This window comes from Vidua chalybeata, chromosome 2 (assembly GCF_026979565.1).
Source record: "Vidua chalybeata isolate OUT-0048 chromosome 2, bVidCha1 merged haplotype, whole genome shotgun sequence".
NCBI classification, from domain to species: Eukaryota; Metazoa; Chordata; class Aves; order Passeriformes; family Viduidae; genus Vidua; species Vidua chalybeata.
This window is the reverse complement of record NC_071531.1, coordinates 23,272,466-23,297,275: the sequence shown is the minus strand read 5'-3', so window position 1 is coordinate 23,297,275 and position 24,810 is coordinate 23,272,466. Positions and strand designations below refer to the sequence as shown.

Sequence of the window (24,810 nt, the reverse complement as noted above, 5' to 3'; positions counted from 1 at the left end):
TTCTAAACTGGATAAACTTGTGGGGCAGGAAATCTTTGCTTTCAGCTTTTGCAAAATGTAAATATTAGCAAGACACTTTACACTACTGACATGTTTTGATCAGCATAGAAAATAAAAATAAAACTTTTATTCTAACCATATTCTAAAACATGAGCATAAGTTTTATGAATAAGCAGAACTTTAAGAATTCAGGAATGACTGAGAGAATCCACATGTTGAAAGGTAAGTTAACATTTGTAAAATTCTGATTGTTATTCTATGTTAAAACATGGGCATAGTCAGCACCTTGCACCAAATACTTCTGTAACACAAGAGATAAATTTTCATAAAATTATGGACAGTGTCCAGAAAACAATCCTTGACTGCAGAAAAAGTATTGACATTGCAAATATATACTGAAATATACATAAATTTCTATTAATAAATCACTTTTAAAAAGATAAACAATTATACTAATTTGTCTTCTCTAAAGCATCTATAAATGAAACAAACAGAAATTGGTTCAAATACAAGTACATATAACACTACATTACTTCAGGTTTTTTGACCTAACTCCATACTCCCACTGTTTAGAGTTCCTTATTTTCTGAAAGAAAAAAAAAAAAAAGAAAACTAGTGAATACATTCTTTGGAAAATATTTTTTTATTATAAAATGTACAGTATATTGACCTTAATATTATAAAACACTGTAATGTATCAGAGTCTTGTAAAGACCAATAATTTATAAAATGAGACCAATTTCACTGCTACTCTTTCTAGTCTCATAGTCAGATTAAAAAATATATATAAAATATATAATGAATTAATTGACCATAGCATCCTTAGTAGCTGGCAAATGTATGTTCATATGTTAAGGTAGCTAATCTCTGCATGTATTTTTATTAAAATAGATCACTCTTATTTGCTAATTTAGTCTTTGATTTTGAAGAGCTGATAGAAGCATGAACAGAAAGGTTAATAATCATATTCTATAAGCCTAGATTATGAAAAGGCACTGTAGGGTATAAAGAAAATTATGTTTTACAAAAGTACTTCTATCATTGCAGCTCACTTATTAACAGTTAATACTTCTTTGGTATTTTTAAGGTGCTTGTTAGAACAAGAAATAGCTTTGGACTATTAACAATAAAGTATTTTATGTCTCAGATGCTATTGGATAGCATGAAAACCCACATCACACTGTCTTAACAATTTGAAGACCTTTTTCAACATGTTAGTCTTCTCAGTTCCAGACTTACAGCCATATTGAGTACAAAAGAAATGCAGATTAATTCCTTCTTGTTCTCGTTAGCCATTGTTGCAAGCAGTACTTTCCTCATTGCACATGTTTGGCAGTGACTTAACACCAGTATCCAGTCAAAGGCACTTGTTTTAATGTTAGAATATGTGTATGTAGGTTGTTTTAGAATCACTGCCTAGTATATTTTTAGCAGTGCATTTATAGAAGCCTGCATCCCTTTGAGTGGACTGCTGGATGACTAATGACCCCTGAGGATGGAGGAATTTGTTTCCATACAAACGGGATTGAGCTCCTGTTGTCAGATGTGATTTATCTGGAAGCTCCCATGTTATTTCTGCTTTAGGAATCCCAATGGCCATGCAGTTCAATTTAACTGAATTTCCAGGTCTGGCATAAATGACAGGTGCTGGCTCGCTAGTGATCCGAGGCGGATAGGCGATCACAATGACAGGCACAGTCATAACAGAAGTCCCATACTCTGTTGACACTTTGCACAGGTAAGTGCCCCTGTCAAATACAGAAGCCTCACGCACTGTCAATGAGCCATTCTCCATCAGGGAAAAGCGACCCACAGCCTGGGGGGCATCCATAACCATACCATTGGGCAGTGTCCAAGAGATCTGCGCCTGATGGCTTGCCTGGGTGATGCAGTGAAGCTGCAGAGTTTCTCCATTGATGATGCTCACCAGGTTGTTGTACTGGTTGCTAATTTCTGGCCTGAGTCCCACTTTCAAGAAGACTACTCGTTCCATATAACCTCCTGGGTTTCTGGCTGTACAGCGGTAAGTTCCAGCATCCCCAGCAGATAAGCTGCTGATATGTAAGATCCCATCCCTCTTATGGTAAAATCTGTGCAGGCGACTGCCACTCAGCACTTCAGAGCCGTTGGGAAGAATCCAGCTTGTGCTGGGTTTGGGGTTCCCCTGAACTGAGCAGTTCAGATTGATGCTGTGCCCAGCAATAGCAGTGATCCTTTCACTGACAGGGTCTCTGAAGGAGGGTTTCTCCAAATGGTCTGTGATGAGGAGCTGCACAAGCAGTCTTGCTTCACCACCTTCATTCCGCCCAATGCACACGAGCTGCACAGCGTCTGTCTGTCTCACTCCTCTGATGTCCAATGTACCATTGCGATGCACAGTGATCCTGTTCCCATAGTAAGGAGCCGGTAAGATTACTCCTTCTGGAAAAGCCCATAGGACACGCGGAGCAGGGATGCCCTCAGCTTTGCAGTCAATAAGTTTGCGGCTGTCTCTGATGGCTGTCTCCCTCACAGATGTTATTGCACTGAGATGACCATTGATTCTGGGAGGCTGAACGTCAACATGGATCCAAACTATCTTCCGATCTTCTCCAGCACTGTTCCGTGCTACACAAGTATAGTTACCACTGTCAGACCTTTGGGCCTTTTGGATGAGGAGGGTGCCATCTCTGTATATCTGATATTTATCAGATAGGGCAGGAATAGGCCTGTTGGTTGGGGAAAGCCAGGTCACTTTGGGAGTGGGTTCTCCTTTGGCTTCACATGCTACTGTGACAACATCGCCATAAGGTACGTTAATAGTGATGTACGTTTTGTTCCTGATGGTTGCAGGCTCTGCCACCACTTTGACCCGCACCTTCATTTCATCCTTCCCAATCTGGTTTTCAGCATAGCAGGTGTAGTCCCCTTCCTCTCTCAGTCCAACATCATTGAAATACAGGGTTCCATTATCAAAGACCACGTATCGTTTCGTCCGGCTGCCGCTGTCATCCGACTGCATGAAAGTATTGATCATGCTGCCATCTGGAAGACCCCAGGAGATCTCTGGGTTTGGCAGACCTGTGGCTACACAATCAACTTTCAGGTCCCCTCCATACTTGACCTTGTGGTTATTCTCATTCTTATGTTCTATTTTTGCTGGTTTCATCATCACGTTCACTTTGAGGACCACGTAGTCATCCCCTATCTTATTGCGGGCCACACACAAATAGTCTCCTGCATCTTTGTCTGTAACTGAATGAACAACCAAAGTCCCATTGCTGAATACTTTGATTCTAGTCTCCAAAGTGCTGTAAGGAAAGAAAAAAGAATCTAACATGAGCTACAAAATCACATTTTGGGTATTAACTACTGAGAGAAATCTGTGGGGGAATAACCACTCAACAGTATCAAAAGAAAAAAAAAAGAATAGGAGAGGAAAATTGCTATTGTTAAACAATTAGGTAGTCAGAAATTTCCAGGATATTCACCACCAAAAAGCAAATAGAAAAAGATAATTCTACTCACTTGTAACCAAGTAATTTTGTTGTGTTTAATGACTTTAATTCTGTTTTTGACCAGTAACATCCACTAAATAACAAATTATGGTGGTTTTGATGCTTCTGACTACTTATACATTATTCTATAACATTGAAATATGAGATCTCTGAATTATATATCTCTGAATTACATAATCCACACGAGGCTATATGGACCATAATAGAGTTTGGTACCTGGGTCTTCAGCTGAAAACAAATAAAGATGAGGAACTTCCTCTGGCATAGGGTGGCATTACTAAATGGGTAATACATATACACAGGGTATACATATACATAGGGTATAAATACTAAAGCTTTAGAAGAGTCACAAAGAAGCAAAATGTTGCTAAGCTTTCCTTTTTTTAAGGGAAAAAAATTTCCAGTACACTAAAAAAACTATTATTCCTTTCCACTTCACTATGGAATTGGTGTACTGTGGTCAAAACCAACTTCCTCAGTAGCCACAGTTTTCTCCCCAAAGAAGATCTCCAGTATTTGAAAAGCAGCCCACATAAAGATCATGAGAGAAAATGAAAAAGAAACACAGTATTTTTTTGCTACCACTATGAGGCATAAAATGCAATCTGGATTTTGTGCTATATAAGTTACCTAAATATATTTTTGTCAATATAAAAAAATTATGACTATGTTCAGCTGTGAAAAAAGTTGTTCCCAATTATGCATTTCAATTACAGTGAATTTGTTGTCTCTTTATAGTGCTCTAAGCTGAGCTATGAATAATTTACAGCACAGAAATTTGTTTTCAGCCAAGTGTTAGGACAGTTATTTTAGGTTTGTAGAAGTGGCATTTTAATTGATATTGCAAATATTTGAGAATGTATTGTTTTAGGCATTTATATACAACCAGGTTTGCACAGACCTTATTGTGTGGTAACATTTGTTTATACATGACATTAAAATGATTGTGTTTGTTTAAGTAATTATAAGTTGATTTATTTGCCCAAACTGTGTGTAATGATTTGCCTGAAAGATAAAATTCAGTGATCCCTTTTCTCCTGGGGAAAAGCAGGCACCTGTGCAATATTATTCAGACTAAGCACATTGGAACAAGCTGTATATCTGGACTTTTTGCTATTTTTACAAGTGGCTGTAAAAGACAAATAGTGGCAGCTTATCCTAAAAACTTGAAGCTAACTTTTCAAGAGTAATACTGCTTTCAAGAAAATTATGCTAAGATATGACTTATATTTTTTTATATAATTTAAAATTCCTTCTTAAGGATTGGGAGGATCATTCAAAACCCACAGAAGTCAGGAATGAAACTTGTACATATATGAGTGGGCTTTTCTCTAAGTTCATTTGAACTGCAATTTACCTGCAACACACCAAACAGTAATTTACCTGTGAAGGGAATCAATCATCCTTTTGGAAGGCAACCTCCATAATATCCGAGGCCAAGGGTCACCAGAAGCACTACAGTCCAAACGCAGGATGCCACCGTATGTAACATCTGTTCTCTGAGGAGAGCTCCCAGTGATCTTAGCATTAGATGCATGCTTCTTCACATGGAGTTGCACTGTTCTCCTGGCAGCTCCCACCATGTTAGCAGCAATGCACTCATAGGTCCCACTGTCCTTGGGGGAGACATTGCGAATGTAAAGAGTCCCATTAGGAAAAACAAATAAATTCCCATTGACAAACTGAGAAGGTCGGATTTGCGTGCCATCGAAGACCACCCAGCGGATGTTGGGAGAAGGTGCTGCTTTGGCAGTGCAGTGGATGTTAATACTGCTACCAAGGGGCAAGGAAATGTTCTCTTGCTTTTCCTGCTGGATGATGGGAGGTAAAGCTGCAATGTGAAGCCTCACTGCAATGCTGTCAGCTCCTGCAGCATTGCTTGCTACACATTTGTAAACTCCGCGGTCTGAAAAAGTTGCTTGCTTGATAGACAAGGTTCGATTTTCATGAAGCATTATCCTGCTTTCTGTGGTTGTGACTGCCTGCAAAATCTTCCTATCTGGGAAAATCCATGAAATTAATGGGCTTGGAGTCCCACTAGCCTGACACTCCATTGCTATGGTATCTCCAAAGTAGACCGTGACATCTCGATAGCGGGAAAGTAAAATTTTGGGCTGGTGGGCTACAACTGTGAGCACAACAATCATTTTATCTTCTCCATGCAGGTTCTGAGCTGTGCATAAATACTGCCCACGATCCTGAAGCTGAGCATTTCGGATAAGGAGAGTACCATTTTTCCAGACTTCAAACCTCTGTAACTTGCTGTTGGCTGTCATTAGAGCTCCTGTGAAGGTGAGAGGAAAGAAAGAAGTCAAAGTGTACATTATTGCAATAAAGAAGTCTTAAGTGAGATTTTAGGTTTACTCAACACCAATTAAAACTTCAGAGGGCCCACATGAGATCTTCTGACACTCTCCATAGCACAAATTAGTCTTTGTTCCTATTGCAGAACTTACTACTAGCTTGCAAACATGGACAGCGTGGAAATTTTGAAGGCCTTGTTTTAGGATCCCTCTTAAATCTTTATGCAACTTTTCTGTTACTTTTGCATATGGAGATGACCCACACATCAATATTTATGGTATCAATGTTAACAAGTCCATACTCACAAGTATTGCTGTAATAAATTCTAACTGCTATGAATCAGCAGAGTTGGATGCTTTCCACAGCCTAAAATTACTCTTCAAAAACAAACTCATTAAATGGTAGAGGTTTTCTTTTACTACAAGAAACACTGCATATTATTATTACTTGTAATGATTAGTTGCAATTAATCATTTTCTCTACAATGATTGTAAGTGACAGGAAGTATTTTTTCAGTATTTTGAACTACTCCTGTGATCATGTTGCACTTCTGTGCAATACCCCTAAAAACCATGCAGAAGAACACATTTTTTATGTCTTACCTGTAGAGACTTTTGTCCAAGTAATAAAAGGCTTGGGTTCCCCAACTGCATCACAAGGGATAAAAGCATCCATTTCAGCAAGGATGGATATGGTCTGAGATGCTTTTGTGATAATTTTAGGTCTTTCTCCGTGTACCCTAAAATTAGTGGAAGACTGAATTATAGTTGAATTGTGTGGCATAATGCCTCCCATGTAAGGAACAGATGGAAATTTTTGATTACGATAATAGACATTTTTAAAAGGATGAACTGTAGTGGTTATTTGTGGTTTAGTGTGCTGAGAGAGGAAGGCTGGAGGGGTGATCTTTAAAATCACCCGTGGTGATGTGGTCGTTGTGGCATGTGGCATTGGAGGCACTGGAATAGCTGTAGCTTTCTGCACTGTAATCCCAGTAGGTAAGACCTGAGCAACCTTCTTCGCATTTGTGTCTTTTGGCACTAGTTGACTAGGAACATCTGGTTTAGGATGCATATTTAAGTGAGGGAATATCCTTGTTCTGTTGAAAAGAAATGGTATTCTGGAACTGGGGTAATAGGGGATCCCTTGGCTTGGTTGTCTCCCAGCTGTGCCTCTGTTATCTGGAACATGGTTATTTCCAAAAAACCTTGAATTAAGATTGTATCTGTTCTGACCCTGGTTACTGAACTTGCTTTCGGCTAATGGACTTGTTTTGTGAAATGGAGAGGCTTGTGTTGGGGTAGTTGGGAAAACAGAAGTTTTTCTGTCCTGGATGGTATGTGCTGCATACGCTGTTATCTCTGGTTTGTTTGTGTAGTGAAGAGGCTGATGTGTTATAAAATAGCGAAGTGGGCCCTGTGTTACAGGAAGCTTCATTGTGCCTCTTACTGGAATGTGCTTTGGAGGCACAACAGGTAGTCTTTGGTTTATGCTTGGTATCATTCCAGCAGGTGAATGGGGAAGATTTGGACTTAGCAGTAAACTGCTGTTTGACTTGCTACTGTACAACTCATTGAATTGCTGCTCTTTGGACTGTATGCTAATCCTGTTCTGGTTAGAGGACAGAGTAGGGTGAACATTCTGTTTTGAGGTCATCACTATTTTGTCACCACCTGCTCCAACTTGTTTTGCTTCTGGGAATCTTTCTTGATTAAAGGCATTACTCTCCTTGGTGGTATAATGAAGAGAAGGATGTGAAGTGCTTGAAATGGAAGGGGGAAGAGTGACAGGTTTTATAAATGGAACAAAAGCAGTGGACGTAGTAGGAGGCTTTTCAGTCGTCTGTGAATGATAAAACACATGTAACATAGATTCCTTTCTGTCCAAGGAAGATGGCTCTGTCCCAGCCTGGGAAGTAACAGATTTCTTTGTCTCCCTAACTGGAAAAGTCTGAGTTTCTGCAGTGCTGAAAGAGGAGGATAAAGTAATTATCTCATATTGCTGAGGTGGCTCAGCTTTTCCTGGTGTTTCTATAGATACTGTGGGCTTCCTTGGCTCCTTTGAAACTGAGAGGTCGTTAAAAACTTCAACTGTGCCAACAGGAATACTTAAGTCACTCATAGTGGGATATGCCAACTGGAATGTTCCAGCAGTTGTTTCATTAACTACAACTTCTAAGTCAAATAGGTTGGGCTCTTCTTGAGATTTTGGTTTTGTTGATAGTATTGAGCTGTTTCTATATGCAGGAGAAGTTGTGGACATTGACTGTTCTGTCTTATGATCCACAGTTTTAGAATCTGCTTTCATGTCCTTCTTCACAGAGACATTGTCTAAAGAGTGGTATGCTGGCACTTTACTTTGCTCTGGTTTCAGAGGTGCACTTAACTCTTCTGTGGGAAGCGCATCATGTACAGCATACGATGATAAAATTGTGATGGGTTCAGTCACTGGAAGTTCCAAGGTTTCAGGGCTAGTAGGGTGTGTCACACGTTTGGCTCCAGGTGAAGAAGTAGTAGGCCTAAAAGAGAAAGTTGTGATCACATCTCTGATTTTTGTAATTTTCTCTGTGACACCCAAATCAGGAATTAATGAAGGAGTGGATTTCATACGCTCCTCTTTCCTAGCCTGTATTTTGGTGTTAAGATCAGGACTTGTAAGAGTTGCAAAAGTTTTGGTAACAGCTTCAATTTCAGGCGTCCTTGGAATTACAGGCATTGCCTCTGTGGTTAAAACAACGCGGGGCAAAGGCTTTGGTCTCTGTCGGATTCTGTTTGGCCTTCTCCTTCTCCCATAAGGCCTTTTTCTACCATGCTGAGTAGTAAGTGAAGGCATGGTCTTTCTATACGGAGTTGTTGTGGTGGCCACAGAGGTCAATCTACTCATGGAAGAAGCTGTTTCTAACCCCTCTGCTGTTTTATGAGGAGCATTAGCACTATGCAAAATGAATATGGGACCTTGTTTTGGAATAGCTAGGTTTCTGTTTTCCTCTGTCTGAGAACTGTCTGCATTACTGCTGGATATGCTTTCTTGAGTCACTGTATTCCTCTGGGTTTCAGGTTCTTCTTCGCTCTGAACCCTGATGGGCGTGACAGCTAGAAAACTGCTGCTTAAGTCTGCCATTTTTGTATGACTTGTGGATATTTTTTTGTGCTGGTATCTTGCATCATTGCTCTTTTCTCTAACAAATGGAAAAGTAGATGAAGGAACAGTAGTAGTGCCTACAGAACCTGTTGGGATGATCTCATCAAACTGAGAAGGGGCTGAAGTTAGGGTGTCAACACTAATTGGGCCCATTTCATTTAACTTCAAGTTTTTCTCCAAGGTGCTATGAAGATCCACAGTCTGAGACTCAGCAAGGAGAGTAGCATCAAGTGGTAGCTCAGCAAAAGCAGAATTTTCTTCAGATATAGAAGATACAGTATTTTCCACTGTGAATAAACTGCTCTGAACATCAGGAAAGTTTGTTACAATTTTTTTGGCTAGAGGTTCTTCAGTCAAGGCAACTGAATCATCCGTCCTGACATCAAGATGCTGCTCCCCTTGTGGTTGTGGAGTTGCAGAGACAGGAGTCAAATATGGACCTGACAAAGCAATTTCTACAGTGTCCATACTTGCAGGTGTTTCTAAAGCCCTGTGATTCGAGAATGGTTCAGTTTCTGACCTTATTAATACAGGCTGGACTGAAAAGACTTCCATGTTCTGTGAAACAGTGACCGAGAATTGTTCATTTTCACCCACAGGTGATGCATCAGCAGAGGAATCCACCACATCAGCTCCTGTCTCTGAAGATGGAGGGCTGGCTAAGGGGTAAGGGGCAGGAGTAGTTTCCTGCATGACTGATGGCAATGAAGTTGTAACAGAGATGGTTGTAGCTGTCATTCTAGGAAGATTCTTCCCACGGACCTTCGCCAAAATGTCAGCCCAATGCTGTGGATTAATCTGTTTGCTAGCCACATTAATTCTCCTTCGAGATTCAAATACTCTCCGGCCTTCTGCAACATTGCTGTCTTGGGTTCCATCAGTACTTTTCCAGATTTTCATTTTCCTTCTGCCCTTCTTCCCCTTTTTAATTTGAGCCTCTGGCACTTGGTCACTTTTTTGTTTAAAAGGTATTTCCCAGTCTTTTAGGTGGTTCTTTCTTCGTGGGAACTCCTCCACCCCTCCTGCCCCTGATCCCTCTTCATCGTCTATGACCCGCCCTCTTGTTTTTGACAAACCTTTTGAGCCTGGGCGCTTCTTAAGTTTTATTCGTTTAAATGACCTGTCAGACACCATTTTATTTACTGTGACCCTTACAACAATCTGATCTGATCCCTGCTGATTGACAGCCACACATCTGTAATGGCCACTATCAGTGACATGGCTCTTTGGAATAAGCAAAGTACCATTGGTTAGCATATAGCCTTTTGAAGAGTTTGATAAATCATTGAGTACCTGACTGTTTGGAAGAATCCAGCTCAATTGTGGGTCTGGGATAGCAATTGCATTGCATGGCAAAGCTATTGGATCTCCAACATTTTTTTCAACTCTCACTACATCTGAATCAGTCACCTGAATAGCTGCAGGCTGCACAACAAGTCTGTAAGCCATTATGTCCGTATCATCTCTCACTTGGGCAATGCAGTGGTACACACCTCCATCAGTGTAACTCACTGCTTTGATTATTAGTTGGCCATTACTGAGAATGGAAAACCTATTGTCTTTCTCATTAAAAGGTGCCTGCAGTTTAGTTCCATCTGGAAAAAGCCACTGAATGGAGGGGCTCTCAGAAGCTTTCACACTGCAGCTCAGCTGACACTCTGACCCTTCCACCACAATCTGTGCTGTCCTTGTGCTCTGATTTTGCTCTATCATTACCCAGTTTCTCTGCTGCCTGGTGGTTTTGGTATGAATTGTCTGAGAAAACACAGTAAAAAAAGATAGCACTACTTTTTTCCCTGTACTCTGGCGCCTGTTTAATTGGATATTTATAAGAGGCTGCATCACCCAGGAAGGCTCAGCCAGTATTTGAGCTTTTACACCTGTGTAATAAAGAGCATCATAATCTGAGCCTTGCCTGTACTGATAGCTCATTTTAGGCTCCTTTCTGAGCATAAGTTCCCTCTCTAATTTGACAGGTACTTCACTGTAGTAAGCTATAAGCTTCCATAGTTTTTCATAGTTTTCTCGATTCATTGGACATTCAAAATCCAGTGCAATTGTGGCATTTATGTCTATGTCCTGAGTCTGGATTTGATTCCACTGAATTTTGGTAGAACCTGTTGGTTTTTTGATTTCACAATTCAGGTGGACTATATTGCCATGCTCATCAGTCATATTTAGAGTAATGTTCCATGGCAAGGACTGAAGTTCTTCCAGAGGCAGTTCGTAACTGTCACCATCTTCCTCATTCTGAGTACTGCTATTTTGCCTCAGTGAGGACTGAATTACAGGCTTCCTGCAGGAAATATCTTTCAAGTTTTGAATATCTTCTTTCTGCAGTTGTTTTGGGCTGCTGCACTTAGCACAGAGCTGTCCCCCTTCATAGGCTTTGTCCTTTTTGCATTTTAAAACACCTGAAAAAAAAAAAAAAAAAAAAAAAAAGGAAGAAAGAAAATAAAAGGGAAAAGAGATAAATAAGCTGAAAAACTGTTCTAGAGTTAGACAACTCTCAGAAATATGAACTAAACTTCATAAGGATTGCATTATGTCACATGACACATAAGGCAAGACTCACAGAATGGCACCTCTTTGTTTTACAGCTGAATGGGCATCCAATTCTCAATCTGACCACAATTTCTCCTGACTTTAATGAGAGGATTGAATTCTCCATCCTTCTGAAAATTAGATTCACTGCCTCTGAATTAAATGCCTAGAAACCAAAGTGTGCAGGGTAACATTTAAATCAGTAACAAACTACTCTGTGAAAAAGACTGCATTTGTAGTGACAGCTTAACTTGTGGATCTAATATGAAGAGGAGTGGGACCTTTCAGCTTTCAAAAATAAAGCATTTACCAGAGAAATGCTGGACTTTCTCATTAAATAATGCAGGAAACTTTTTATTTTTCTCTATTGATTAAGAACAGTATTAGCAGTACACAAAACATTTTACTGTAGCTACCAAAATGGGCTGACTAGTTTTTGCACTTACAAGCTATTTATCAGCAGGGAAAATAAAAAAAAGTGCCACTTCTACCCTGACCTCTAAAACAACTACAAACTTTGTAATAATACAAAAAAGCTAAGACAGAGAAGGAGAGCTAGACCAGGAAATTACAGTCTTGACTCCTCTCTTCTGTCAATGCAGATTGTTTCCTGTGAAGTAACAATCATATATTTATTACATTGTTCTGCTCACTCAAATGTCAAATGTACCTTAGGTATTTAGTTTGGAATCATACAGTAAATAAAATGTATTACAGTTATTCTAGGAATAAGTATCATCCTGAAGAATGAGGATCTTTGAAAGAATGAACAATATACTGGTGGGTTTTAAGGCACAGTGTCAGGAGAAAGGGAAATGCACAGCAAATTTTCATACCATTATTCTAATTGAAAATATATTCTTTGCTAATCTGAAAAATCAGTTTCCTTGAAAAGGTGTTACAAATGAAATACATATATATGCAGTTTGTCACTTGCAGATTCAATCCGGATGTTTAAAAAGATAAGGAAAAACTGGCCCACAATCAACTTGGCAGTGGCTACACTGGTCTGAAGAAATTTAATAACTCTTTCTAGACAGAATTCCCAAAGAAGTTAATGTTATAGTCATATACAGATACAAAATCTGTTATACATGAAAATAGCATGGATAAATTATTCCTCCCTCCAAAAATCACTACTGTTTTAGCAAAAAGAGGTAACCTAACTGAATAAAAATGTTAGCAAGACAACACTGCACTAAGGAAGGAAAGTTAAACTAATATCTCATTATTATAACTTACAGTAAAACTTAAGTACACCCATTACACATACACACACAATTTGGATCAAGAACAGAATGTAAGAATATTAAAATGTAAGCTAGTGAAATACAGTATTTCCATTAGATGACTCAAGTATCTGTTTAGTCAGGAAGACTTATATTACTCATTCAAGCATCACACATTCCTAAAAAGCACTGTCCTACAGACAAGTGCAAAATTACAATGAATTACGTATTCTAAGATGACAAGACCCACCATCATTCACGATACATGCTCCAAAATCATGATATAAACCTTGGGACTCCATCACTCATTTGAGACATCTTCAGTTACAATTAAATGCCCTCTTAGTATTTTAGCAGTAGCTCTGGTGTGACACCAGCTCCTCTGCTGCACTGAGATGCCCAAACTGAAAACTGACACTCAAACCCTTCCTCATTTAGTGTATTCCTGATACAGAGGCATTATAAAACTCTCTTTTTTGCTTCAGCACACAATCAGAAGCATTCTAGCCTAGGCATTGTGATACTTATTTCTAAGCCTGAACAAAGATAGACCAGCCATTTAATGAAAAAATTACATGGTTGAAAATAAATACATTACAAGCACTTGAAAATACTTAAAATAGATTTGCTCCATCATAAAAGGAAGTTATGGTCAATAAACAAACAGGGATGGACATGAAGAATGCATACTACAGCCTTAATGTTAATAGATTCAGAGTTAGAGGGCTTAACCAGGAATTTGGTAACTGATTTCCTTCCCTCCTGGGACAAACAAGTTCAAATCCAATGTTACCACCTTCCATGGGAGGATACAGTCAGTAGCTTTGTTGGTTGAGGACAATTGGCAGCCCTTAGCCAAAGGTATACTGCTGTGCAAGAAAATGCAGTAAAAGGTTATAACCCCTTTCCAGTTATAAACTTTACTACCACTTCCATCATCCCAAATGTAATGGCTAATTTCTTTGCTGTTAAATACATATTTTTATCTAATTAAACAGAACTGCTTGCTTTTTACAGCGTTTTTTAAATACACACATTTATTGAACAGTAACAGAATTTAAGACTGCACTTAGACATCATGTAGGTTAACAATACTTAGGAAATAACAAAACTATCAACACACAGAACAGGAAAAAAAATCAACATTAGGAGTTCAATAAACACTGGTAGCTTATGCTCCTACCTCCAGAAACTTCATTCCATTCAAGGAGCCATTTCAAACTGCAGTCACAGTCCCATGGATTTCCATGAAGGTAAAGATTTTCCAGCAGTGGCATGCCTTGAAACATCCCTGCAGGCAAGGTCCTAAGGGCATTTTCAGATAGGTAGAGATGTCTTACTGTTGACAATTTGAAATAATCAAGGACCATAAACGTTGAAAAGGTGTTGGGGTGAAGCTGCTGGAGCAAATTTCCTTCTAGGTGGACAAGTCTTAGAGAGGTTAAACCATTAAAAGCATTTGGATGAATAAACTCAATTCTGTTGTGGTCCATGTGTAGTCTCATTAAACTTGAAAGTCCTTGGAGAGTTTGGCCAGTTATGGCTTTCAATTTGTTGTAACTAATTTTGAAAACCTAAACAAAAAAACAAAAAACAAAACCAACATCAACCATAAAAAAAGAACCAGAGATTATTTTTAAATCTAAATCCAAATAGAATAGCAATCAAGCAAACATTTTCCTCCCACATTCAAATCTTTTGCACCACTAAAAAATGATATGCTGGTCAGAGGTAGAATTAAACTGAGTGTTAGTTGGCATTATCAAGTTAGACATAGGCACAGCTAATAGATATCCAATGTATTTTGGGGTAAAATGGTATGGTAATGCTAAAAAGGCACTATAAATAACACTTATTTTTGTTTTCTGTTGTTTGTGGTAGTTTTGAAATTTAGGAAAACATAAGCATTACCTGTAGAGACACAAGATCTTTCAAAGCACCATTAGGAATATTCTGAATGTCATTTCCGTGTATCATGAGCAATTCCAATTTTGTAAGTCCTGCAAAGGAGTTTTCGTATATAGACTGTATACTGTTGAACCTGGGGAAAAAAATCACACATGCAGTTACAATTTATACACTGTCACAGACTGCAAATGTAAAATGTAAAAAATGTAAAATGTAAAATGTAACCTAACTTTCAGGAAAAACTGAAGGGACCTTAATGCATTGTCAAAAGGCCAGAAGTTACTGAAAGACTCTTACAAGGCCCAAGCATACTTAGTTCATGTTTACATTAAGATTTCTTTTAACTCACTTTGTGGCACTTCAGCCATAAATTAGGAGTAAAAGTAATAAATAGGCGTTGAAGTTCTAATAGTTGTCAGTATATTTTTCCATGCAGCTCAGTTTATAGAATGGAAATAAATTAATGGCCTTTGGCCAAACCATGATGCTATGGAGCTTGGCAAACTAGACAAGCTGCAGTGTTGCCAAAGCAGCATTTAAAAATAAATACATAGAGATTTGGAGAGTAAACATTAAAAATGGGTTATCTTCCAAACAGCACAAGAAGCAGTAAGTCACATCCTGCTTCACTTACTGTTACAACATATAATTGGCTACTTTAAGTAAATACATAAGATCTAGGAATTGACCTTCCAATTACATCATTTGAGCCCTGAAACTCCTCTTAGATAAGGAATACAGAAAAATCTACTCTTTGAAAATGAATCAGTTTTTCTTTGGACAAGCAAATCAGGCTTTATTTGCCAGTTTGGAAGAGTTACATTTGGTGGCCTAGCTCTACATTTGTGTTTTTCATATGTATACAGAAAATTAAATGTATTCTCTAATCTAGGCATGAAATCTTAAAACTAAGCATAGAATTTTAGAGATTTTTTCCAGTTTCTTGGTATTTTCTAGAAAGCAAGGGAAGACACAGCATGAAATAAAAATACTTTGAATATGGAGAAAATACTTTTGGATCTTCACCATGTTATCTATCTAAAGATCCTTAATTGACTAAAATTTTATAACACTGTATTAATAATTCTTAGTCCTTCTCCAGATCCATTAAGCTTATAGCAAACATCTTATCAAAATTCCTTATTTCAAAATCAGTCATTTGAAAAAAAATATTAACTTATCTAAAAAAAAAAAAAATTCCTGAATAATTATCAGTTAGAAAAATACTCTTCACCTTCTAAATGCATCACACTTAAAACAGCAATATGATAAAGGCACTCTTTCAAAGTGAAAGTGCAACAACATACAGTTAAGACTGTTTCTTCCTGGGAAAGGACACAACTCAGAAAATGTCATTTGTAGTGATGAAATACAAAGGGAGGAAATGTTTTTTTATGCTAACACTATATCAAATACTGTACTTTACTAAAAAAACAGCCCAAACACCTCAGTAACTTAGAAGCCTACATCCCATTTTCAAAAGCAATTTAGGGATTGGAGTACGTATTTCTTTTATATAGCTTTACTGAGCACAAGAGCATTTTGAGAACAAAATTAGGCTTTAGGTGGATAAAATGTTGGTGGATAAAAATTTTAACTATAGAGAAGCAAAAAATAAAACCTAATCAAGGTCACTACTGCCAGTTATTGCATGATCAGTTGCAGCTTACAGGCCTTGAAGTTGTCAGGGTGAGTTCATCGGGGTAGTGGGGCAGCCCTGACACCGAGGAGAAGTGGACTGCGACTCTTCCACTCTTCCGTGTCACACAATGACCCAACAAGGTACTTTTGTGATATGAGGCTACCAATAGTCCCTGCCCTCTTGTCTTAAAATCTGAAAGATGTGAGTTGGCAATATCCTGGCAGAGGACAGTGAGTTGGAATCTGAGCAATCCCGTCCCAAAATATGCTTATACTGCGCTTAGTTGCTTGAAAAAAATTGCAACACCAAAGGCAGACAAACCACAACTCCAAAGCCAATGGATCAAATTTCTTTCAACTGTATTCATTTAAGATATGCTATATCTCATTGTTCTCCAAAATGCTACTGGGTAACATCATAGAATTTTACTCCTACTATATTTTGTAGAAATCTCATAACAGATTTAATGAAATACCTTTCTTTATACACTCTAAAAGACTAAATGTTCTATTTGCCAAAAAAGAACTCACACCCTGGTATAAATATTTATTTGAAAATCAGAGTAACTTTTGTTTGAAACAACAAGGCTAAGCTAATTCCTCCATGCCAGCAGCTGTAGTGTTTGAAATACAGCATCAATGGGTAAGTAAGTACCCATCTCTGCAATTCTACTCAAGAAGTTCACACAGAGATCCTGGTTTGCCACACGTGTGTGAAGCATTGCAGGCTTCCGCACTAAGAGCATAAAAGCGTTTGCTCCAAGTTGCCATACGAACCCGAAGTTGATTCTTTCCACATGTTTAGGGATACGTGCCGGCACGGCTGCCAGGGAGCGGAAGGTGCAGTGGACCTCGGTGGGGAGGTAGCAGGCGCAGGGCTGGGGGCAGCCCAGGGCGCCCAGAGGCAGCCCCAGCCCCAGCATCAGCACCACGGACAGCGCTCCAGCTGCCACCCGCTCCCCCATCTTGTCGCCTCCCCTCACCTGGCTCCTCCTACGTTGTTGTGGGGCAGGAAGGAAGAAAAGAAAGAAATAATTATGATTTTTAAAACTTTTGTATACTCTTTATATATTTTAAACCCTTTCTATACCTAGTGATTACCTGCACTGTCTAAAAAGTCTGTAGACAATCAAGGCCAAGTTCAGTTGGAAAGCCATTTTCTTTATTTCATGTCATTTTCTATTTCAGTGTCATTTTTTTCCCCCATTACTCACTTCTACTAAATACCTATCCTAAAAAAGTTATTCTATCTCCCTATGGTAATAACTTTTATAGGCTTATTCTGAACACCAATAATAGTACTCATCTCACAGAAAAACTAGAAAATTTTTAGGGACATATCTAGCTCAAGCAAATTGCCAGGGCTCCCTCTACAGTCAATGAAAAAAAAAAAAAAAAAGAGCCATAATCACCTGAAGACTAATAATATCAGTTATGTACCTCATCAGATAACTAGAAATAGTACAACTGAGCTTCATTAGGTCCCAAATTAGCAAATTCACCTCACCTAGCTGCCTAACTTTTAGACAGGCTATTAACATTTGGTAGGGTAAAATGTGGCTCAACGACTCTCATTCATAATAGATATGGGGAATGGTTGAGATAGAAAGTAAAAGAAAGAATCGGTCGGCCATAGATCTAGACTCTGTCATCCTTTACCATGGGTTGCTTTGTGATGTTGGATATACTGTAACATTGCAATCTAAACCAAACAGGTATTACGATCGATCAGAAATGATAAAACTAGACAATTTGTTTAAAAGGGTAAGCACAAACCTCAGAGGAAAAGTTTATAGTATGTCTACCAATACTCAAGTTCAAATTTTTGGAACCATGTGTCGAAGTCTGAATGGCCATAACCATGGAGAGTCATTTAAAGAAGCACAGACAAGAAAACACAACTGTTATTGACCTTGAGCACTAATAATTTCTGAAAATCAAGTAAGTTATGTAATGTCTTAATACCAATTAAGCACCATAACTCTGGACAAGTGAGTTTAAAACACTTCTATTCTTATTCCTACCAACAGAATAATTTGAAAGCTATTCAAATTAAAGCCATACAAGAATACAGGCTGTTATTGGAAATAAACATTTAATATTTGCATTTATACAACACTGTGACAATGACAGAATTCACTTGTATCAGGTATTATTAGTTCCATTAGTTATTTGCTTGCAGTATAAAAGTCAGATTGTCTTAGATCTGCAAGCAACAAGATGCACATTTTTTCCCTAAGATTACCATGTGCAAACTATTACAGTTCAAAGGAGAGGCTCATTGGGATGAAGAGTTTTCCCAAATATCTGTGGTCAAGTTAATGGAACGCTTAGCATTCTTTACAAGACAAATAGCTTGTAATTTGTTTAAGAATTTTCAGGTGCTGTTTTCCTTATATTCTCCTTAATGAAAATTCCTCCTACAAAACAGCCTACCCATTTACATTCCTTTTGTGAGAGGTCCCTTTCAGGACATGCTCACTGAGGTGAAGAGGAGGCTGCAGTGACCTGGGAGGGGCTGGGGAAGGGCCGGCGGGACTCACCGCGCTCCGCCCGTGTCAGAGGGAGGCACGGCCGGGCCCCGCCCCTCCGGCATCTGCCGCAGCAGCTCGCACCGCGCCGCCCCGCCGCACGGGGGCGCTCTCAGCCACCCCCTCCGCCATTGGCTGCCTGCACCGCCCCGCGCAGCGTGCCGGCCAATGGGCTGCGGCTCCGCCCCGGGGGGCGGGGCGCGGGCGGAGCCCCGAGCGGCGGCGCGACCCGCGCGGCTCCTGGCGGGGCGGTCGGCGGGAGGGCGCGGCCGGTGCCGCGCGGCCCGGGCCGTGCGCCAGCAGCGCCTGGGCGGAGGGGGCTGCGGGGAGCCCTAGTCCCCCTCGCCCCCGTGTTTCTTTCTGCCCTACCGGAGGACAGATGCTTCTCATTAGGGAAGAACGTCGCCGCCGGACCGGGCGACGGGAGCGCTCGGGCTGAGGGCGGGCGCCGACACACGGCGGCACCGGCTACGGGATGCCCGACGGCCGCCAGCCCGGGAGCCCAGTCGCCCCCCCGCTCCTCTGCCGGGGAACCCCAAAACCCAACCCGCCCCGCACCCGACCGTGCTCCGGCAGCGGTGGCCGTGCGGCGCTCCGTACCTGCGGCTGGGCGAGGCGCTCTCGGCAGGCGCTGCCCGCCGCTCCCGATGCTCCGGGAGGTTGTGGGCGGCCGGCGGCGCGGGGCCGGCGGTCACCTGGACCCCGGCCTCCCCTCCGGCACCGGCTCGCCGAGGCTCATCGCTGCCTGCGGTGGCCCGCCTCGACGCCGGCTTAGGACTCCTCATCACCCGTCATCCTGCGGGATCCGCCGCCGCGGCTGGGTCTCCCCGAACAAGCATAAGCGATGCGCGGCAGCCGGGCAGACACCGCCGGGTGCTGGTTTGTATTGACTGCTATTGTTTCCGAGCGCTCCCCTTCTCCGGGTGCCCCACGACCCCGCGGAAAGTCAGGACGCCTCAAGCCCTCAGTCCCGACGGGAGCCCAGCGCGTCGCTCCGGGACCTCCGTGGGCCAGCGGGCGGGCGGGCGATGCGGGCGGCTCGGCGCCGCCGGACGGGCTGCCTGGGCGCGCAGCTCTTCCCGCGGCGGCAGCGTCCCGCCGCCCGCCGCCGCATGGGGACGAGGGATGCGGGTGCCGGGGCGCCGCGCTCCGCCCGCCTCCCCGCGCCGGGCGCTGTGCAGGGGGAGGGCGCAGAGCAGCGGCTCCTCTTGCGCGGTGGGCGGCTCCTCCGGGGAGGGGGCGGCTGCGGGCGGGCCGGCGCCAGGGGCGGGGGTGGGTAAAACAGGCTCCGGAGCCGGCGGACAGGGGTCGCGGCAGTTGCGGCTTCGCGTGGGTTCGGCACCTGAAGCTTACGGAAAGTTTGTCTCTGGGACCTGGGCACAGCCAGCGCTGTTGAAGCATTGAGACGTGCTGCTTTGCATTTTGTGCGCTCGCACACACGTATACACAGAGGAGTTCAGCACATAATTCCTAAAATGTGCCGACCAGTTTGGGTTTCTTTCTCTTCCCATAGTGGTGCTTAAAGACATGATGTAGTGGTGGGCTTGGCAGTGCGGGGTTAATGGTTGGACTCGATGATCTTGAGATCTTTTCCAGCCTTAAAGATTCTGTAGTTCTTTGATATAGATCTCCCATCACAACACAAAGGACCAACCTGACATTGATCCTTATACTTCATACTGGCACAATTCTGCTGCAGAGACCTGTATCCTGTCTGGATGTGGGAATTTGGTATCTACAATCATACTCAAGGACAGACACTCCAATAAATGCATGTGAACAGAAAATCTCAGAACTGAAATAGAAAATTACAACAATAGAGGAAAAGACAGGAACCGGTAATTAACCAGACTGAATGTAGACCTGGTCATTAATTGCCTTTTACCTTTAAAATCCACGAGAGAAGCAAACTTTAGTTGAAAGTCATTAAATCATTGACATCCCTCTTCTCAGTTTCTCTCTGGTATTAGCAATTGTTTCAGTACACAAAAGTAAGCCTGTGTCTAGTCCAGTGAAAAATGCATTCAGAAGACTGTGCAGTAGTGTCTAATTGGTTCCACTGTGTGGTTTTTGGATATGCACAATTTTCTGTTCCGTAGATGGCCAGTGTGGCTCTTCCCCTCATCTGTTCTAAAAAGCCAAAGAACTCATTCTTTCAAGGCACAAAATAATTGCAGAAATGAGCATGGATGCATCTTGAGTCATAAGAATGCTTCTGAGTTTTGGTATGGAACTTTCAAATTCCGTCTCCAAGGTAAGTAAATATAGTGAATGGCATTATGTCCAAGGCTGTAAAATTGTGGCAAGTGGATCATCACCAAATTAATAAAAATAATCAGAATCCTAATCGATTGACCATTTTTTATTTTGAAACATGTGAGAGGTGTGATTATCAACTGGGTTGGTGGGCAAAAAACTGTTAGCAATAAGCTGTTGTCAGAGTCTGGACAAGTCATATCTTCCAAATGCATTAATAAAGTTTCACTTTCAAAAGAAAATCTTATTATCCATGCTTTTAGCTGCAGAACCTTTTTTGTGTTGTGGTGGGCAGCTTAGCTCCACACAGCCTCTTCCTCACCCAGTTTGATATGGGGGAGGGAATAGGAAGGGGGAAAGTTTGAAAAATCACGGGTTGAGGTAAAGACAGTTTGATAGGTGAAGCACAATAAAAGCAAAACAAGGAATTAATTCACTACTTCCCATGGGCAGGCAGGTGTTCTGCCACCTCCAGGAAAGCTGGATTTCATAGTGAACAAAAGTGACTTGTGAAGGCAAATGCTGTAACTCCAAACATCCCCCCCTTTTTGCTTTCCTGCCCCAGCTTTATATGCCGAACATGACACCACCATATGGTGGATATCCCTTAGATCAGCTGGGGACTGATCCAAGGAGCAGTCCCAGCTGTGTCCCCTACCAGCTCCTTGTGCATTCCCAGCCTGCTCTCTTGGCGAGATAGTGTGAGAAGCAGAAAACACCCAAACAGCACACCAGCCTTGATCAGCAGTAAGATAAAGCATCCTTGTGTTTTCCACGCTGCTTTGGTCACAAATTTAAAACACAGTGCTATATAAGCTACACTTAAATACATGCCAGAATGAAGTATTGCAGACATTTAGAAATAGCACCACTAATATGATGTTCACTATCTTCATAATTTTTTTTAGCCAAGCAAAGCCAATACCAACCCATATTGTTGTATCGACTCTGTATTAACAGTAAATGCATCAACAGTTCACAGGGTAAAAACCACACTACTTTGACAATGAAGCACATCCAGCTCTAATATATATGTTTACTTTATTGGAAAGTTTTACAATTTTTTAAAAGTAAATTATGGGAATGAAAAGTATTAAGGAGAGGATTTTTTTAACTGATGTGTAGTACTTACAGTTAGGGAGTTAGCAGTAAATATTGTCCGTGATATTGAACTTATAGGTGCTAAATATGCTTGGACAGCCCTGTGGTCACAGTGTTTTTTTAGTTTTTTACTTTGAGGATTCAGCTATGTTTCAAGAGGAGGCATTTACTGGTATCTAGATAGACAGCTGCTGCAGCAATATAATTTCTCTGATGCTAGGTTGTCTGGCATCTGGTACAGTAAATGGTTGGAAAACATATTTGCAAACTGTTTCAAGTTTTTATACTGTGTATAGGGACAGGCAGAGCAAATAAATGGTGAAGGAAATCATCCATGTCACTGATATTTGCCATTTCGGCTGTGGTACCTGCTGTTTACACAGAATTTACAAAGTGGTAGGAAAATATTTCAAAGGAACAAGGGAAACCAAGTAGAAGTACTTGAACTGTAGGGAGCACCGAGTGAGTCTCTGATACAATCATTTCTGAAATTTAGTCTGAAGGTAAGAGGCTGTTCACATGAACAAGAACCTGTTTGTTGTAGGTAGTAGCAAATGACAGGCTTTTTGACAGGACTGAGGGGAAGCTAAGGGTAAGTCAAGCATGAAAGTTTGAGAAATGGTACATTAGAGAGAACTGTCTTATTTTCACTGAACTTCACTAATTGTGAAATACCTTCACTTTGTTCAGATTGGCAGTGTTTGAGGGAAAATTACATCACTACCACTGTCCTTGTGGTCACTTAGCTCACAGGCTGAGAAGTTACCTTCAACCTTCAGTAAGAGCCAACATCAAAGCACGGTTTTGGCAAACTATTATAGCATGACTGCTCTCGCAGAAATGAAGTTTTGGGTTTTCTGGGAGCCAGTTATCTGCTTCTCTCTTTGCAGCTGCAGTGCCAGTATGTTGCTACCCTTTGCAAGGGCTCTTCTCTATACTCTTCTTCAGACAACTTTTCTCCTCCTTGCCTTCAGGTTTTCCTCTTTGGGTTTTTTTTACATGGTTTAGGTGCTCTTAATGGTTTTAGGCTGAGAGAGAGTAGATTTAGATTGGATATTAGGAAGAAATTCTTCATTGTGAGGGTGATGATGCACTGGAACAGGTTGCCCAGAGAAGTTGTTGACACTCCATCCCTGGAAGTGTTCAAGGCACAACAACTCCATGCAGCACTAGAGGCTGGGGGCAGAGTGTCTGGAAAGCTGCCCAATGAAAAAGGGCCTGGGGGTGCTGGTCAACACCTGGCTGAACATGAGGAACTTTGGAACAGAATGCCCTGGGAGGTGATAGAGTCTGGGAAGTCTTCAAGAAATGACTGGACACGGCACTAAGTGCTATGGTTTAGTTGGCATGGTGGTGTTCGGTCAAAGGTTGGACTTGATGGTCTTGGAGGTGTTTCTCAGCCTTGATGATTTGATGATTCTATTCTGTGATTTTAAGGCCAGGTTTTATGGGGCTCTGAGTAAAGTGGTCTGGTAGAAGGATAATCTTTAAGGTCCCTTCTAACTCAACCTGTTCTATTATTCTATGATTATCCTTCTTGCCCCAGGTTTTGCTTCTTGGCCTATCCAAGTGTACTGCTTTATCCCATGGTTCTTGCTGAAAGAATAGCTGTATGTGGAATTAAACTTCCAGTCTTCTTTCCTCCCCTATTATCTCTGCCCAGCACCATCCTTCTCATAGCAGTGAGTTTGGATTCTCTCTCAGTTTCTCTTGTCAAGCAGCCTCATGCAGGAAGGAGAGAGAGCACTGTGATTCTGTTTATTAAACAAGACAAATTTTTTGAAGTTGAAACTGATTTTTTTTTATTTGCTATGATTTAAAAAAGAGAGGAATAGATCATCACAGTCTTGCTGATGAATAAACTTGATGGACAGGTTGACTTTCCTGACAGCTGTCTCCAAAAGAGCAGAAAGAAGGAGCCCAGAAGACTGAAAATCCCATGAGTGACACACATGAAAAAGCAGCAGTTTTTGAATGCCTTCTGTTGGAGCTGGTAATAAATTAACTATTGCTTTTACCACTTGGCAGCAAATGGGGAATAAATTTTTTGCAGATGAATTAGGACCTTGTTTAACTTCCAGCAGAAAAATGAAGAGTTCTAGAAAAGTTGATGGACTGCATTCAACTTTATGATGCAGAAAAACAATCTGTTAGCTTACAGAAATAATACCCGTGTGCTGTCATGACTTGTTCTCTACTTGTCTTCAGGCTCTGAGTATTTGTATTGGGACAGCATGCTGTGTCTACTGCCAGTGTCAGTATTTCCTTTATTTACTTTTGATCTTTCATGTGTTTGAACTATAATGCCTGACAAGTTATATCACAAACTAATTGGAGTAAATGCTGATTAACAAGAAATGAAGAAAAAATGAGGGTCAGCAGTGTGGGAGGGAAAACAATGATAGGTCAAGGCTCACTAAGGTATGCAGAAAACACAGGCAACAGAGGAGTCAGGGAGTTAGTAACAGAGGGTGTTAGGGGCTGCCACAGCCTTGGTGGGCCCTCAGGCTGCCATCAGCAAAAGAGAACTGTTTCTTGTGCCAGTGCAAACAAAAATGTCACACGGCTGTCCTTGCTTCCAGTGCCTTTGGGCATGTCTGGTGGGTGGCTGGAGCCCACTGGCTGTGTCTGCAGGGCAGCTCCAGACAGGGATTGTAT

General features: G+C 41.2%; 1 protein-coding gene and 1 long non-coding RNA gene across 2 annotated transcripts; one reads left to right on the top strand and one right to left on the bottom strand.

The window, feature by feature from the left end:
* Positions 1 to 592: 592 nt before the first annotated feature.
* Positions 593 to 19,834, bottom strand: MXRA5 (matrix remodeling associated 5). The gene is made up of 7 exons (XM_053936030.1): positions 19,396 to 19,834; positions 17,042 to 17,257; positions 14,627 to 14,756; positions 13,899 to 14,289; positions 6,404 to 11,356; positions 4,881 to 5,781; positions 593 to 3,290 (listed from the first exon to the last, which is right to left on the bottom strand). Exons 1-7 carry the CDS (start codon positions 19,578 to 19,580, stop codon positions 1,379 to 1,381), a joined length of 8,688 nt encoding a protein of 2,895 aa, XP_053792005.1. The 5' UTR covers positions 19,581 to 19,834; the 3' UTR covers positions 593 to 1,378.
* LOC128784439 (uncharacterized) lies at positions 2,845 to 11,755 on the top strand. Its single transcript, XR_008429486.1, has 4 exons — positions 2,845 to 2,897; positions 5,663 to 5,789; positions 9,542 to 9,608; positions 11,543 to 11,755. It is a non-coding gene; the product is annotated as an uncharacterized LOC128784439 (long non-coding RNA).
* Positions 19,835 to 24,810: the final 4,976 nt, after the last annotated feature.

What these genes read in the sequence shown, in the direction of transcription:
- MXRA5 (XM_053936030.1), bottom strand. Translation starts at nt 19,580, where the DNA reads ATGAGGAGTCCTAAGCCGGCGTCGAGGCGGGCCACCGCAGGCAGCGAT. An exon ending in GTGGAAAGAATCAACTTCGG is followed by an intron (nt 14,757 to 17,041) that starts GTTCGTATGGCA and finishes TTTTTTCCCCAG; the next exon opens with GTTCAACAGTATACAGTCTA. An exon ending in ATGATTGATTCCCTTCACAG is followed by an intron (nt 3,291 to 4,880) that starts GTAAATTACTGT and finishes CTTTCCTTACAG; the next exon opens with CACTTTGGAGACTAGAATCA.